Source organism: Octopus bimaculoides, chromosome 9 (assembly GCF_046866305.1).
Source record: "Octopus bimaculoides isolate indiv1 chromosome 9, ASM4686630v1, whole genome shotgun sequence".
In the NCBI taxonomy this organism is placed as follows: Eukaryota; Metazoa; Mollusca; class Cephalopoda; order Octopoda; family Octopodidae; genus Octopus; species Octopus bimaculoides.
This window is the reverse complement of record NC_142936.1, coordinates 16,943,879-16,961,378: the sequence shown is the minus strand read 5'-3', so window position 1 is coordinate 16,961,378 and position 17,500 is coordinate 16,943,879. Positions and strand designations below refer to the sequence as shown.

General features: G+C 38.3%; 1 protein-coding gene and 1 long non-coding RNA gene across 4 annotated transcripts in view; one reads left to right on the top strand and one right to left on the bottom strand.

Annotated features, from left to right (window-relative positions):
- Positions 1-2,659, top strand: part of LOC149133993 (uncharacterized) — a 5,137-nt gene extending 2,478 nt beyond the window's left edge. Inside the window, exon 2 of the long non-coding RNA XR_016243061.1 lies at positions 1,948-2,659. This is a non-coding gene — a long non-coding RNA (uncharacterized LOC149133993). The remainder of the gene's footprint in view (positions 1-1,947) is intronic.
- Positions 2,660-5,494: 2,835 nt separating this feature from the next.
- On the bottom strand, positions 5,495-11,603 carry LOC128248699 (tubulin alpha chain). 3 transcript variants are annotated; one of them, XM_089357194.1, is made up of 4 exons: positions 11,481-11,603; positions 9,587-9,785; positions 6,814-7,036; positions 5,495-6,683 (listed from the first exon to the last, which is right to left on the bottom strand). In XM_089357194.1, exons 3-4 carry the CDS (start codon positions 6,932-6,934, stop codon positions 5,557-5,559), a joined length of 1,248 nt encoding a protein of 415 aa, XP_089213320.1. In that variant the 5' UTR covers positions 6,935-7,036; positions 9,587-9,785; positions 11,481-11,603; the 3' UTR covers positions 5,495-5,556. The 3 variants fall into 3 exon arrangements, with proteins under 3 accessions (XP_089213320.1, XP_089213321.1, XP_089213319.1); XM_089357195.1 differs by having other exon boundaries at positions 9,623-9,785; XM_089357193.1 differs by lacking the exon at positions 9,587-9,785.
- Between the last annotated feature and the right edge of the window lie 5,897 nt (positions 11,604-17,500).

Sequence of the window (17,500 nt, the reverse complement as noted above, 5' to 3'; positions counted from 1 at the left end):
AGCGATTCTGCCAGCTCACCGCTTTGATAATAGTCAATGATTTCGGAGTTTGGCACAAGGCCAACAGTTTTGAGGGGAGGGGTTAGTTGATCCCACTGATGCTCTAACAATTTTGTCATCCCTTCACCTGAGTAATATAAGTAATAATTCTTTCTACTGTAGGCACAAGGCCTGAAATTTTGGGGAAAGGGATAGTCAATTACATCGACCCCAGTACTTTACATACTGTAAGTAGGCTTGATCTCTAACATTGTGTGATTATGATAGGCAGCTTCCATTGCCATTATTATGAAGGGTACATAGGATGGCAAGCTGGCAGAATCATTAGCGCACTGGACAAAATACTTAATGGTATTTCTTCTGTTGCTACATTCTGAGTTCAAATTCTGCTGAGGTTGACTTTGCCTTTCATCCTTTTGGGGTCGATTAAATATGTACCAGTTACACACTGAGGTCCATGTAATCAACTTATTCTCCTCCCCTAAGCTGCCCTTGTGGCAAAAATTTGAAATCGTGACTATGGCAGCAACGATTGAGGTTGTCTCTACGTGGATGCCCAGCCAGTAGCTAACAGCAACCAAAATCTCCATACCTAAACATACCTAAACACTGCAAGACGTTTTTGTCAATCCAAATAATTTTTTTTATTTACCACCAAAACAAATTAATTTATATAAAAACAGGTGTAGGAGTGGCTGTGTGGTAAGTAGCTTGCTTGCCAACCACATGTCTTCTACTATAGCCTCGGGCCGGCCAAAGCCTTGTGAGTGAATTTGGTAGACGGAAACTGAAAGAAGCCCGTTGTATATATGTATATATATATGTGTGTGTGTTTGTCCCCCCAACATTGCTTGACAACCGATGCTGGTGTGTTTATGTCCCTGTAACTTAGCGGTTCGGTAAAAGGGACCGATAGAATAAGTACTGTGCTTCCAAAAGAATAAGTCCTGGGGTCGATTTGCTTGACTAAAAAGGCGGTGCTCCAGCATGGCCGCAGTCAAATGACTGAAACAAGTAAAAGAGAGTAAAAGACATATTGCAAAAGGTTATAGGGTATGCAGATGTCTCTATGAGTAAATACAAATAAAACGCAAAGAGCAACCCATGAGCAGGTGCAGGATTGTTGCATCCAAAAGTGACGAATATCCTGTTTGTTGGGCAAGATAAGAGACACTCCACATCCTCTGAGTAGGCTTCTTTCAAGTGATGATAGACGACACTAGGAAACATGGGTTTTGTTTGGTGTTGGAGATGTTTCCTGATAATTTGGGTATGCCAGTTTCAAAAATGAAACCCATTTAGCTGTCACATCAAGATTTTTCAACATTTCCAGGGTTGTCACCATATCTAAGGACAGATTTGGCTGCTTCAAATTCCGATACATGTAAGGAGCTAGACATAACTTTGAAAACAGTTTTTTTTTTTCAGTCATTTAAAACAAATGCAACCACAAAAGTCATGATTTAAGTATCTTCAGTGAATAAAAAGCACCAAACTTAAGCAACTTTCACTATTTTCAATCTAACCAGTTTTAAATGTCATGATGATAATAGAAATGTCCTGTATGTAATCAGATGTTAATAAACATGTTGCTGTGGTCCTTGGCATCACGTTCCATATTTGTGAAATTTGCAGTTATGCCCAGTGCTTGACTTAGTGTGACTATCATTGTAAACCAGGTGAGACATGTGATGTTGAACCCTCTATTTCATAAGAAATAGAAACAGTTAAAATTCTGGTAATCTGAATGACCATTTAATGTTGAAATGGTGAGGTCACATGAGTCAAAGTTATTTTGTCTAGCTTGGTCAAAGAACTTCATGGTATATATACTCCTTACGAAACTTTACCATCACAAATCTGAATTTCCTTAATTTGTAACTTGACAATTTTGAGAAATTCTTTTCTCAGGTAACAACTGGCTTGAATACATGTTTTATATTTCAGAAATACGAGTTGTGAGAGAAGAAAATGCAAAAGTAATCCCAATGTCTGCTGTATTTGTGGAGGTTACACTTTAGCTCGGCAGGGGAAAAAAAAAAAATCAGATTTTGTAAAGAAAGCTTATCTTGCTTTGACATGAAGCTGGGTCTGAACACCCCATATAGTGTTTAATGCAGGAGTTGAGACATTGAAATATTAAAAAAAAAAATGCCTAAGCAGAAAGTTTCTAGCTTTGTCTTGTAAGAAAATTAAGGTTAGTGTGTCAACAGAATAGGCAGCTATTGCAGGGTGAGTAGTCTGGAGACCATGTCAAGCATTGAAGAGGGGAAGAAAAAAGAAAAAAGAAAAAAAAAAAAGCATGAATGCTTTTGCTGCTGTGTCTAATTTCCTAGAAAAAGAGGAAGTAGTCAAATCATGAGGAATTTGTGCAGATCCTGTTCAGTCTTTGAGCACTGGGCTGCAACACGAGTGTAAAAGTGCATTCCTTGTAAATCTTGGTTCAATGAATGATGAGCAAGGAGAAAAATTCCAAGATACTGGCACCATGGAAACTAGATATCAAGGCAGGTGGAACATAAACGTGGCAGCTGACTACTACCAGTGTCTGCAAAGTAGCACCAAGTTCACTCCTTGAGTAGCTGAAATTCCAGTTTGGCAGAAATATTAATCCTAAAATGTGTAATATATTTGTTAAACAATAAAATGTACTATTTGATATGTTAGTTTCTTATTTCAGAATTGCATTTAATGGCAAAACTAACTCCTTAACAACCATTAATATCACCAACTAACCCTCTTATGAAACATGTTAGAAATATGAGACAAGTCTCTCAAAACACATTATCATTTTAAATAAGTATGACATCAGATAATGTAGTCCTGCATTATCCGTTAAAAGTTATATCAATGCAAGGACTGCTTTTAATCACAGGCCCACAGAATGTTAGGGACAACTTGCTGCTAGTCACCCCATAAATTTGCTTCTTAGTGTACCACAAAGTCCAAGGGTGATAATTCATCTTGATAATTGCAATGGCAGCACTGTGCAGGTCACAAGTAACATGCAACTTGATTTTATCATTCAATGCCAGTTTTCCATCCTGGCAAAGATTAGATGGATTGACAGGGCCCACACCAGGTCCAAGTGCTTTTTACAAGTGGATGTCAATCCTAACACCAACCACTATAGGGCTTTCCTATAAGTAGGTTATCTCCCTTGGCTAGGCGGCACTCCATGTAGATAATTAAACTTCCGGAGGCTAACCCACGCCATTGTTATTGCTTTACGTCTTATCATGGATATAAAGCAGCTTGATGATTCAGCTATCGAAGTACTTACTGTGCCTGAGTTAAAGAAATATTTAAGATTATATGGACAGTATGTTACTGGAAGAAAGGCGGACTTGACTGAAAGGTTGAAAGGGATAAAAATTCTGTCGATGAAGAATGTCAACAAAGTAAATTCATCGGACGATACTTCAGACAGGAACAAGCAGAAGCTTATATCTCCTCTCGGTGAAGTATTGCCTGATCCAAAGATCTTTGTAAGTTGCCGAATTTCACAGATAATGACATAATTACCTCGTGCTACGGATGAAAGCAAAACAACAGTTAAGGAGTGGCATATTTTACCACGACAGACACGTACACAGCATCGAATATCACGATGTGAGAGAGAGCTGCTCTCACTGTATTGTCCGGTGTATGGTAATCCCTTCGATACCGACATCAAACCAAAAAAAGAATCCTGACCACAGAGTGTGGGTAATTATGTCACTGGCAATGTGCATTCAGCTGATTGCAACTGTTAAAGTAAGTCACTGAGCATGCGTACATGTCATACGGGAGAATTCCAATCAGGGGTGGATAACACCTTATAGGAAAGCCCTATACAGAGTATATTATTGAGTGCCTATGTGGCACCTTCGCTTTAGGATATCAATTGTGGTGGGCAGATCTTGAGTACAGCAATGCACCAATATTTCAGTCATTGTGATCTTCCTGGGTCTCCCACAACTTTCATCGATCTGCACCATGTGACCTAACTAGTGCACACTACATATTCTTATGCTGAACTTTTCTCTCAATACACCAGCACTGTTGAACATACACACTAACATTGCACATCTAGCAAAGCATACCAACTTCGTTCCTCTAGTCTTCACACATCCTCTCATTTGCTGAGGCTTTCCTTAATAGATATAATTGTGACACAATTAACTTTTGGAAATGTCAGACTAATTCCATCAAGTTGGTCTGGAATTCAACCAGATCAACGTTTGGGAAAACATTAAATATAGTTCAGCCAAACCTGGCAATATCTCAAGCTTAATTGTTTTTTCCTTTTAAATCAGTGATTTGGAAAATTTATACAAGACTGTCAAATAAAAAAAAACCCAGTTTTGTTAATTGCTGAGATTTAAGGGTACATATATTAGCAGCCAGCCTATTAATATAATGGAGCTGGTTACATCAACAGGCCTGTCACTGCATTTTTAAAGATACAAGACATCTAAGTCACTTCAGAGAACCTCTTTAGTTTGTAAAGGACCAGCTTGTCACAGATAATATATCAACTGAACAAGTTTCATCTTTTAAATTTCATTTACAAGGTATTGGCGAACTAAGACAATTGTGCAATGCAGTTCGGCCAAAGGCTAAACTTGATTTCAAACAAATTTAATCATGCAACCATGCCTTTAAATAGTTACAAGTAAAATTATCTCCCCATAAGGCAAATTTCATTTGTAAGCTCTTTATGCCAACATCAATTTACTGTATAACCAATAAGACCAAATTACGTGCTTAGTTGTACACTAAACAAAGATTATATTTTTCCCCTAAATCCTGTAAATGTAGCTTACTGAATTGAAATTATCTCCCCTTTTGATAGTTTTTGTTTCTCCAAATAACCAAAATTTTGTATACAATAAGCATTCTTTCTCCATGCTGGCAAGCTGGGATGTATTTACCAATGTCATTGTGAAGAAAAGACAGAAAAAAAAAGTCTATGTATATACAACTAGGCATAAATAATTTGTATATCAAAATTAAAAGGGAAGGAACATGCTAGAACTCGGAAATAACGTCCCTTGTCATGTTAAAAATGCTTCTAGTGAACTGCAGACTTGACCATCCCATCTTTCAGACGACATTATGTCAAGGATTACATTAATAAATGCTTCTTTCTCGAGAAATTTGATGGATATTTAACTAATGTCCAACAGACTGCACGATTACCAGGTAGCTCAACTGCTCCTAGTTGCCAGTATTTTGAATACATAGCTACAATTATTACCATCATCTACCCCTTGTAACATTTCCATAGCTTTTGTAGATATATACAAAACAGATTTTAAAGATTCTCACTAGTTAATATTCTTATTTACTTTTTATGCAATTTAGTATCATTAATGAAGTTGTAAAAAAAGAAAAATGTCCAGAGTTGAATTGCTTTAAAATGTGAAGTCATTGGTTTCTACTTTTCCTTACAGTTCAATTTCTAGCTAGTGTTAGAACCGTTAAAGAAATAAAGTAAAACAAAAAGAACTTTGTAGCTGATATGATTGCTTTTATTTTCAGCTAACTCTGTTGTACCAGTGTTTAAATTATTTAATATTCATCTCCTTCCTCTTCTTCAGCATCAAATGTGTCAACTCCAACCTCTTCATAGTCCTTCTCCAGAGCTGCCAAATCCTCACGAGCTTCAGAGAACTCACCTTCTTCCATACCTTCTCCCACATACCAGTGAACGAAAGCACGCTTGGCATACATCAGATCAAACTTGTGATCAAGACGAGCCCAAGCTTCAGCAACAGCTGTGGTGTTGCTCAACATGCACACGGCACGTTGAACCTTAGCAAGATCACCTCCTGGAACAACAGTTGGTGGTTGGTAATTGATACCAACCTTGAAGCCAGTTGGACACCAGTCAACAAACTGGATTGACCTCTTTGTCTTGATAGTTGCAATGGCAGCGTTGACATCTTTTGGTACAACATCACCACGATACAACATACAGCAGGCCATGTATTTCCCATGACGTGGGTCACACTTAACCATCTGGTTTGCTGGTTCAAAGCAGGCATTTGTAATCTCAGCAACATTCAACTGCTCATGATAGGCTTTCTCAGCAGAAATGATTGGTGCATAAGTAGCCAATGGGAAATGAATTCGAGGATAAGGTACCAAGTTGGTCTGGAACTCAGTCAGATCAACGTTAAGAGCACCATCGAACCTCAAAGAGGCAGTGATTGAACTGACAACTTGAGCAATTAAACGGTTTAAGTTAGTGTAGCTGGGACGATCAATATCAAGATTTCTTCGGCAGATATCATAGATGGCTTCATTATCAACCATGAAAGCACAATCAGAGTGCTCAAGAGTGGTATGGGTGGTCAGGATAGAATTGTATGGTTCTACAACAGCAGTTGCTACTTGAGGAGCAGGATAAACAGAGAATTCTAGTTTAGACTTCTTTCCATAGTCAACACTGAGACGTTCCATAAGAAGAGATGTGAATCCGGAACCAGTACCACCACCGAAACTGTGGAAGATTAAGAAACCTTGAAGGCCAGTACATTGGTCAGCAAGTTTGCGAATTCTGTCAAGAACTAAATCAATGTGTTCTTTTCCAACAGTATAATGACCTCTGGCGTAGTTATTGGCTGCATCTTCCTTTCCTGTGATGAGTTGTTCGGGATGGAAAAGTTGTCTGTACTGACCGGTACGAATCTCATCTGAAAGTAAAAAAAAAAAAAAAAAAAAAAAAAAAAAAAACTCATGTGAATTATCTGTTCAAAAGTTGAATGGCATTAGAATTTCCAAAATTTAACAGTAAGGTACAGAAATACATCTGAAAATACTCACCAACAACAGTGGGTTCCAAGTCTACAAAAACAGCCCTAGGGACGTGTTTTCCAGACCCTGTTTCACTGAAGAAAGTGTTGAAAGAGTCATCTCCACCACCAATTGTTTTGTCAGATGGCATCTGACCACTTGGCTGGATTCCATGTTCCAGACAATAAAGTTCCCAGCAGGCATTACCAATCTGGACTCCAGCCTGTCCGACATGAATACTGATACATTCCCTCTGAAAAAGATAAATTCTATACTTTTGAAACAGAAAAACTAAATCGATCAAGGAAATGATAGACCCTTACATTCCTCTAGTTGATAATACTAACTAAATATTAATAATCTGAGCTCCATACTAGAGTTGCAATATTAATTCTAGATGCATGACAGACAAAACAGAACATATGTTAGTGGTTTTCCATATAAGAACGCAAGTCTTTTGAGAAATGAAATTGCTTGACACTCGGTTTCAGCTCTAAATATTTTACTCACTTTACGAATCGGTTGCCTTTTGCTCTATGAATATACAATAAAATAAAATTCTTTCTACTATAGGTACAAGGTCTGAAATTTTCGAAGATATGAGGTTGATGTAATCAACTGGTACTTCCTTTATCAATCCGAAAAGGAAAAAAATCGACCTCGGCGGAATTCGAACTCGCAAACTAAAGCCCGAAGAAATGCCACTAAGCACTTTGTCCGGCGTGCTAACGATTCTTCCAGCTCGTCAAACCGACAAAGCCAATGTACACAATACTAAATGTACAACGTCAATTTCTTGGGAGTAGGGTGACTGCGCAGTTTCTTTTCCTTTTCTCAAACCGCCGAAATTCAATCTTTTCAACGGTTAGTCAATACGAAGATATTGCAGAGAACATTATACAGCACTGCAGTGGGATCGAATTCGTGGCGACTAGGTTGTGACCGAATTTCTTAATGATGCCGCCCCCCTTCCCTCATCTGGTTGTTGGTTAATATAGCTTCTTTAAAAATCATTGTCAACAGCAACAACGCCATCAGAAAAAGCCAGGCTTCGTCTAGATATAAATACGTTTACTCCTAGATTCTTATTAACTGACATAATTTCAGCACTTCAATGCATTTATTACACAAATGCAGGCAAAAGATTACATTTTATTAAAAAAAAAAAAAAAACATCTGCCATTTTTTCTTTGAGATTATTTGGGATATTATACATAAGGCGAGACCAATCAACAAGAACTAAATATTACAATATATTTTTTATTATTGTATGTCATCATTTAGAAATAAAAAAAACTTATCAAGGCTTCTGAAACTGATATTCATTTATCAAAAAAAAAAATTAAATAAATAAAAAAATGCGGCATGTCACGTCTCTCTTATCAGTCATTCTCACACGCAGTAATTTTGAATACTGTACCAGGCCAACCTAGAAATAATGGCTGAAGGTTGGAGTGGCTTGGTTTAAAAGTAATAACTAATATTAGCAGAACATCTGCGGTATCATGTCGACAATGGTTCATAATGTACATATAGCAATAATCAATAATTTTAATTTCTCCCAACCCCGCCGCTCAGGTCTAAATATAACCGTTTATTGTATAGCGGTAGCGAATGCGGTATTTCTTCCGCAATGCAATCACGAGGCACGAAATGATGACAAATAGCTTTCAACAGATGATAGTGATGGAACTAAAGAGTGTATTAATGACTTGGAATCCTTTCTTTTAAGAGAATAGAGTATGATGATTTAGCTGCTACTTCTAGCTAGTCGCAAAAGATTGACCGTTAAGGTCAAGTTACAAGAGAGGCAGAGGATGTAAAAAGATATTTAAAAATGGCGGAGATTGCTGCGCGGTATCTATTCACACACCCACATACATACATTGAGTGTGTGTAGGGCAGGATAGTTAAAAAGTATTCGAAAATCCTTGGTGAGTCAACTAGCTGTCAGACAACCTAAAATCTAACAAAACTAGCAGCTGATGATACAGATAATAGCGCCCGCCTTTCTAATCCAACGACTTTATTCTGATGATTATACCACAAAGAAAACTGTACTTAAATTCTATTAAGTGGATTTAGTTTATACAACAGAAATTTAATAAACGAAAATAATTATATTCACTTATTTTTAAATCGTAACTTTATGCCACCTAATTACGAAATAGAAATTCGTAATATAGTGTCGGACAAAAATGTCTTGCCGCCAAAAACCCCGCTGTTCGTCAACTTTATTTTTTCATCCTTCTGAAGCCCAGTAAAAATAAAGTCAGTCACGTACTGGTGTTGATTTAATATTCCTATCAGGCAACTTACATTGTATATGAGATTTAAGTTTATTTCAAATGCTAATCATGTCTTAGGTCGAAGTCAGTGCAGAAATAACATCTCTACGCCAAAATTAAAAGGAAAGAATTTCGGAATAAGCCGCACACTGTAATATTCAACATTTTTTTTCAGGAATTTCAGATCTTGTTTAAAAAATGTTACTGATGTTAATCAGGTGCGTGTTGCATGTAAGACAAGTGATTTGAATTAGCGCAGACACAAGAGCACCAAACGTTTTCTAGGCAATGTGAATAGTAATAGCCATTGTCTATAATTCACAAAAGGCGAAATGACCAAAAACAAATTAACAATCCGAGAAAATATTCTGTTCTCACATTTATTGTAATATATTGGCAATCTAATTTAAAGCAATTAAGAATTAAATTATTTCTACATAAACGCAGAGAACACTTTTGTACGTTCTCTCCACACGAATCATTCATTCTAAAATTTCTAATGAACTTATCTGTACATGCTGATTATATTCATTCAGTGGAAATTTGCTTACAGCATAAGCAATTGGTCTACTTTCAGATACAACGTCGGCGGCTGTTGATAGCAGGTATTATTAGCAAAAGCAACGTCCATTTTTCAGCGCGCGACAGTATTTCATTCAATGAAGCGATGTTCGTTGGGTTTCTCACGAGGTATCGGAAAAGTTTTGAAATATACTACAAACGAAGAATTACAAAATTTATGTAGCAAATTTCAATTCCCCCCCACCACCACCAAGCAGGCTATTTACATGCTAGAAATAACAGCCAAATCTCACAAAACAAGTGTTAGGGTTAGGTTTACCCTGTGGATCTATATAAAAACCGGGTGGGAGGGATCGAAATTTTGAAATTGAGATTTTTGAAATTTTTTTTTCAGAATTGGATTCTCCATGGTCTGAAACATAGGATTCCGTTAAAAAAAAAAAAAAAAATTTTAAGGGGGGGGGGGTTCACCCAGATTACATATACTCCATCTCCACCGAAATTATTTCCCTCAGAAAAAAAAAACTCATCACAGATTAGCACATGGGCGGTTGAAGCAAGATGAAATCACAAGTATTTTGTACAGCACTGATAGGGAAGGGCACTTGTTAAATTACTCACTCTTTCCTTATGGGATTTGACCATTTTGTTTGATCAATGCGTAAATGAAGAAAGCAAAATTTGTTTTTGAAGGTAAAACGAGCTCGATAGTTGTTGGTGGCTAAATGATGTGCAAAATAGCGCATCGAGATTTTTCAAACTAGTTTCCAGATATACGTAAGTACAACCACATATCTGTGGATGTAGTGCAAGCGATCGATTTAGTCGACTACATTCCTAGATAGGAAACTTAATTTATTGAACCCCTACACCACCTGGAAAGGATAAGAATAGCGATAACGTAAGCAGAAGGAAGATTCGCTAAAGCGCCTTTGCGGCATTTAGATCCTACCGAGGGAAACTGCCTTTCTGGTGACAATAAAGAAAAAAAAAATGAAATACTAGTCAAATTACGTTCCTGTAAAATATCCTAGAATATAAAAGGTTATAAAGAACCAGTGTTTTAACTAGAAAAAAAAATCTTAAACACTTGAATGCCTCTCGTTCATCACTTATTCTACAGTTATTATGGGGGGGGGGGGCTTCAGTTATTTAAGGTAAAAGAAAAAGAACATGGTTTCGTACACTAAACGATGTAGCTTTCATAAATGACAACACCATGGTAAGAAGGCGAAATAATGATTCAACTCAATATAATTTCAAACGTTGTGAAATAAACGGACACCAAAATAGTGCCAAATCATTTATAGTTCCTGATACGAGGTATGAGGAAAAAATATCGAAGAATGCCAAGCAAACAGTTCGCCTACATTCTGTATAAAACACTAACCAAATCTACAGTACAGTGGAGTGCTTATGCCCTTAACAGGCTAATTACTGATATAATGCACAATGCCGCAAATTTTAGGGGGGGGGGTGTAGTTAAATCGCACTTGGTGTTTGACTAGTCTCCGTTTCAACGACTTCGGAAGGACAAAAGTTACTTAGCGGAATTTGAACTCAGAATAAGAATTGGAACAGACATAACAAGGTATTTTTCAACGCTAGAACGAAGATTTCAAATCTGTCAAAACCTATAGGAGAAATGACAGAAATGGTTGGTATTTACGCAGAAATACCAACAGGGAGAGAGAGAAAAAAAAACAGACAAGAAAAAAATAAAAACGGTATGCAATGAGCCTTCTCAATAGGGAAGATATTTGCTAATAGTAATTAGCCCTATGTTAGGAATTTTTTCGAACAGACTTATCTGTTGTGCGTAAATGAAATAATAATAATTTCAATATAACAAGAATAACTGTTTGCTATTATTGTTACATAACTTACCATGATGTCTTGATGTCTTTTCAGTCGAAGTGAAGAATTAAAGAGATTTTGTGGGGCTGGTAAATTACAGCGGCACGTTCGTGCTCACACAGATATGAGGTATCTTTCGTGAGTTTGAATACTGACGTCAGTGCGTGAAACCTCGTTTATATAGCAGTTAATCCTACCTCTCCCCGACTACCCACTTTTATTTTATCTCTCACTCTCTACATCACCGACTTCGTTCTCTCTTTCTTTCTCTGACACCACTTCACACCTCTCTCTCTTTTTCTCTCGCTTTCTCCGTCTCCCATCCTTCTTTAGTCCCTCCTCCTCGTTGTGCTGACAATTCAGTTGGAAACGGGCAATATTATTAGATTTCGCAGCCGATCCTCATTCGTTTACAGTCTTTCTTTCCTCTCCTTTTTATTTCTCTCTCTTTCTCTGCCTTTCTCTGTGTTTCTTACTTGCTTACTACATTACTGACTGCTTATTTTTAATTATTCTTTCATTTTTTCTTACACTCTAATCCGATTGATCACACACATACACACGTGGCTACACACATATACAGTACCCGTCCACAATACAATTAGTCATAAACAGCATAATTCTTATTCTTCCGCTTTATTATACCCGCTCATAGTTCACAACATCTCTTTTTCACGTCTGTTTTAATCATCGTCATTACCATCCCCGCCATCATCACCATCTTCATCAGCACCGTCCTTACGAGGACTCCTGTGCGTAGCCGCTCCGCTTGCTCGGTATAGCAACCTAATTTTCCTCAAATAGTCCTTATATATCAAAGCACATAAAGGACTAAGCGATCAGAAATATAAAACATGATGGAATGGTCATGGTCGGAGCGCTTTGACCAAGGTTTGCCTGGGTTTAAATAACTACTAGTACGACGACGACTACTAGAGGGCCTCTACGTTGACAACCAACCTGCTTTAGCAGTTCAATCTCTTTCAAAAGAGCGCCTACTGTCATTCATAAGCGAAGAGCATGTTAGATAATGCAGTTCTTACCAACACCTAAAAAGACTGCGTTCTCAGCTGAGATGCTTTTCAACATAGGTGACTGCGGAATCATCATTACCACCAAACTACTACGATTGATATTATTCTCACTAATATAATCATTATTCACAGCATACACCATAGTATCTGTATGTTACATATACATATCTAGATATGGGATCTTGTTCAAAACGGGGGCACCAGTATTTTCTTAACGAAACACTTTGAAACTTGGGACACTGGTAGAATGTGTCATATAAAACATCTTTTTCTCTTAGTCTTCTTAACAAAAAAACGTACATCGCAAGTTATTTCATGTTAAAGTTGTCGTATTTCTGTAATTTCAACCAATGACTGACGTCCATTCAGCCGAATACATTAAGTGCTGACTACGTAAACAAACGATTCTGGCGGTGATAAAATTATTATTTCCTTGTCAAAAAATGACTGAAGCATATTGGCAGTATGGTTAGGGTTAGGGTTAGGCAGTAGCTAATAAACCTTTCATACAGTTCAGGCAGATGTTAACGAAATAAACACGCGTGAAAGAAAATGAAAAAAGCAAATGTTGTACACATACAGTTCAGGCAGATGTTAACGAAATTATAAATGGAGATTAAATACGCTTTACACCGCTTAAACTGCCAAAGGAGTAAGTATAAACAGCTGAATACTTGTCAGTGATTGATTGAAATTATCGAAATAAGACAATTTTTTACATGAAATAAATTCGAATACAAAAATTTTTTACATGAAATAAATTCGAATACAAAAATTTTTTTGTGTTCTATAACACAAAATAGATAAGTATACGAAGTTTGAAAGTCTTTCGGTACCAAAAACACTACGTAAAACATTAATGAAAACTGGTGCCCCCGTTTTGAACAAGATCCTAGATATGTTATCATTAGAAAAAAATGTCTCTTTTAAAAGCATACAGACACAACCACTGCCCACATCACGGAAACAATCTCAAGGCGATCTCTAAGTATTGTGCTACATCCAACCTTCCAAGTCGCAACAAATCTCCTAAACCATACCTCCAAAATAGTCGTGCAACCGATTGGCAATGACTCGTGAACACACTTCACAGACATTCTCTCTCTCTCTCTCTCTCTCTCTCTCTCTCTCTCTCTCTCTCTCTCTCTCTCTCTCTCTCTATCTATATCTTATTCAGTTACTATTACATCTACTCCTCGGAACTAACTAGTTGTACACCAACTCCAACCGAGCTTCCTCTACAACAGGACCGTCTTTACAGCGTTATAGGCCTCCGAGCAAAGCAACATACAGCGACCTCTCAACCACAGCATACGTAGATTAGCACTTGGTCCCCCTGCTATCTCTCCTCTTCGCATCGCTTCTATTGAGACGTATCAACCAGGCTTAGTCTGGTTTAACACTCGCACTTGGTCTTTGGTTGCCTTTTGCAGTGCTGACTCTGCTGCAAGCATTCGGATGAGGTCTCTGGTCTGAAGATACCTTTCTCCTTTCCTCTCACAAGTCGCGGAGGTCCTGAAAAATAAAGGGTCATAGGTAATGAACTTCTATTCCTGAAGAAACCGGACGAAGAAAGGCTCACATAATTTATTCCCCTACATTTTTTCCCTCCAGAACATTAACCTTCAAGAATTTCCTCCTTTCTCGTGTTTTTTCTACAGATATCAATTTAAACATGTTGTTGTTGTTGGCACTCCGTCGCTTACGACGTCGAGGGTTCCAGTTGAACCGATCAACGGAACAGCCTGCTCGTGAAATTAACGTGCAAGTGGCTGCGCACTCCACAGACACGTGTACCCTCGGGGATATTCAGCGTGACACAGTGTGACAAGGCTGACCCTTTGAATTACAGGCACAACAGAAATAGGAAGATAGAGTGAGAGAAAGTTGTGTTGAAAGAGTACAGCAGGGAGCTTTAGGTGTTTTCGCTCAATAAACACTCACAACGCCCGGTCTGGGAATCGAAACTGCGATCCTATGACCGCGATTCCGCTGCCCTAACCACTGGGCCATTGCGCCTCCACTATGCAAATTACCTATGCCACAAATGTGTTCTTATTTATCACGGGTCGTTCAAGCGGTATGAGTTCTTGCATTGTCTTTCTGCAGATCTTGCATTTTGCTAACTAACGCTAGCTATTTTTGCCGCTACTCCCTAGATTTGCCTGTACGGTTTGGAACATGGCCCCGGAATCAAGGTTCTTGAAACCCGAACGAAATATCTCGAACCATCTTAATACTGTCCTCTGATCGACTGCGCTTTACCTTTCGCATTTGGTTGCTTCCGCGACGGTATGGCTGAACTCGTAAAGCATAATTTCCTGAAATAGATTATGTTGCACGTTCATCTGTGCAGCTTTCAAATCACATACGGAGTGAAGCAATGCACAACATGTCTGCGCAGCAACTACCATGATACTACCAGCCTCAGCAGGTACCTTCCACGGCTTGAAATGCTTCGTTCACGTGATATACTTGCCGCAAAATAGCACATATTGCAAATATTGTAAAACTCATGTCTCGCCTTTTGACTCTTAACTTATGCAAATGTATGCTATTGACCAATTGCTGTTAATTTCCCTTGCAGATATAGCTGTGTGGTTAAAATGTATCCCTGCGCGGTACTTTGGACAAGTGTCTTCCACTGCAAACCAGACCAACTAACGCTTTGTGAACTGAATTTAGTAGGGAACACCATCGTTTGCGCGCGCGCGCGTGTTTGTCTCTCCACTTCTTGACGTAAGTTTGGTTACGTCAGGTAATTTAGCGGTTTAGTACCAAACGTAGAATAAGTATTAAGGTTGATTTCTTCGACCAAACCTGTTAAGTCCAATGACTGAAACAAGTAAAAGAATTAAAAATTATCTACAGGCCGTTGCTAATAGCTAATTCATTCGTGGCCTGCTGGCTTTTTGAGATATCACAGGCTGTTTGGCCATTATTATACTATATCGGTTCGACTGATTTTTGTTCTGGCATTAGGTACGACGCTGATCTACAGAGCGAAGATCCACAGAAAACAGTGAAATCACGTGATAAGGTTGTGCTATCCATCGGTACAGACGACTGTCTCGTCAGCCGATATAGTCAGCACATGTCGACACGCGAGTGTATCTCTGGGCGTTAGTAACAGTTTAAAGGTGATCTCCACAACACATACAGTTATGTTGGGGGAACTAATATTAATCGTTACCAATACTGCTACTGTCGCTAACAGCTAATTTGAATATTATTTGCAATCCTTATAAGCTATAAATCAAATTGTGTGCTGATTAGGTACATTTGTGGTAGTATCTGCGGTTATACTCATGAGATCAAGTTATGATAAAGACGAAACATGTACCAAATTGTCCTCTACATTTGCCTGGTTGTTGGAGAAATAAAAAGAATGGAAACATATTCCTTCAAAGCTTTTTTTTATGTGTGTGTGTGGGGGGGGGACCGTTTCGTGATTTGTTGATTGCAGCTCAGAGAAAAACATACCAGGCTTCCTTCTTCAACACAGAGCATAAAACCATAACTATCGTATAAAGCAGTTATAAATAGTTACGAATTAAGCTAGCACCGAAGTGAATTGCCTAATTTTCATATCTGACGGTTGATCATTAATAATACAATATATATTTTATGAAGGCGGCGATATGGCAGAAACGTTAGCACGCCGGGCGAACTGCTTGGCGGTATCCCGTCTCTGTGAGTTGTACGAGCTTGTTTGTTTGTGCTGCGTTTGCAGCGGGTTTTGAGTTGTTGTGCCGTCTCTCGGTGGTACTGAGGGATGGCGAGTGGAAGTCGTGTATGTTCAGACCCCAGTGAAACAGAATTGTCCTCTTCAGAGGAGGAACTGGTCAGAGCTATCAAAAAGATGGACGAAAATTTAAAAAGAAAAAGCTTTGCAGAGGCAGCAGAACTAAGGAAAAGGTCAGTGAATTTAATGAACTTAAATGAGGACTGTAAAATGGCAGTAAGGGTGGGAGTCGACATTGTATAATGTATTGCAGTCACAAGGCGGCGAGATGGCAGAAACGTTAGCACGCCGGGCGAAATGCTTAGTGGTATTTCGTCTGTCTTTACGTTCTGAGTTCAAATTCCGCCGAGGTCGACTTTGCCTTTCATCCTTTCGGGGTCGATAAATTAAGTACCAGTTGCGTACTGGAGTCGATCTAATCGACTGGATCCCTCCTCAAAATTTCGGGCCTTGTGCCTAGAGTAGAAAAGAATATACATTTTATGCACAACACGGCGTGAATCAGAGGAACTGAAATATATTTAAATATTACGAAAGCTGGTTGTGGGATAAGTAAGGGAAGTGCATAAACATTCTTTGTATGCTTTTTGATATATGGGTAAAAGTGGGGGGTGAATCTTCACCGCATAATATTTTCATGTTGGCTTCTTTTATGCTCCTTCGTTAACTACGGTAATACTAGCTTAATTATTGGGAAATAGTAAAACTGCTTTAACATTGCAATGCGAGAATTAGTGGAGTGTTGGATCGACTCTGCTTTTTAACCATCCTGGTCAATAAAATAAGTACCAGTTAAATAAGAGTACTTGGCTGGTACTTTGATCGACTATATCCCATCCTACCTCACGAAATAAACTGGTTTTGTGCAAACTGCTTTCACCCATAAAAAAAAATACACACACTTATCGAGCCAAGGTACCTCTACATGGTTGTCTGACCTGCTAGGAGTTACAGTCAAATCTCCCTCAAATCACAACCAACCTTCTTGAAAAAAAAAACATTGGAAATTAGTTATGACTATACAAACAGATGAGACAGTCAAGCAGTAGGAGGACATTCCATGAGCTCGTTCTGGCTAGAGGCTTAGCAGAAGGCAAAGGTTTTTAAGGAAGTGAAATGAAGCTGAAGCTTGCTGAGACGCACTCGATAAAAATACGGCACCAAAAGAACACTAGCAGATATTCTCTGCCAAGATCGGCCATGGGTTGCTGGCGTCTTGGATAAATTAAATTTTGGTAGTCATGCATAAACTGAGTTTAAAAAGTGAAACG

Coding starts and splice junctions, on each gene's coding strand:
- LOC128248699 (XM_089357193.1), bottom strand. Junction 6,684..6,813: donor CTTGGAACCCACTGTTGTTG/GTGAGTATTTTC, acceptor TTTTACTTTCAG/ATGAGATTCGTACCGGTCAG.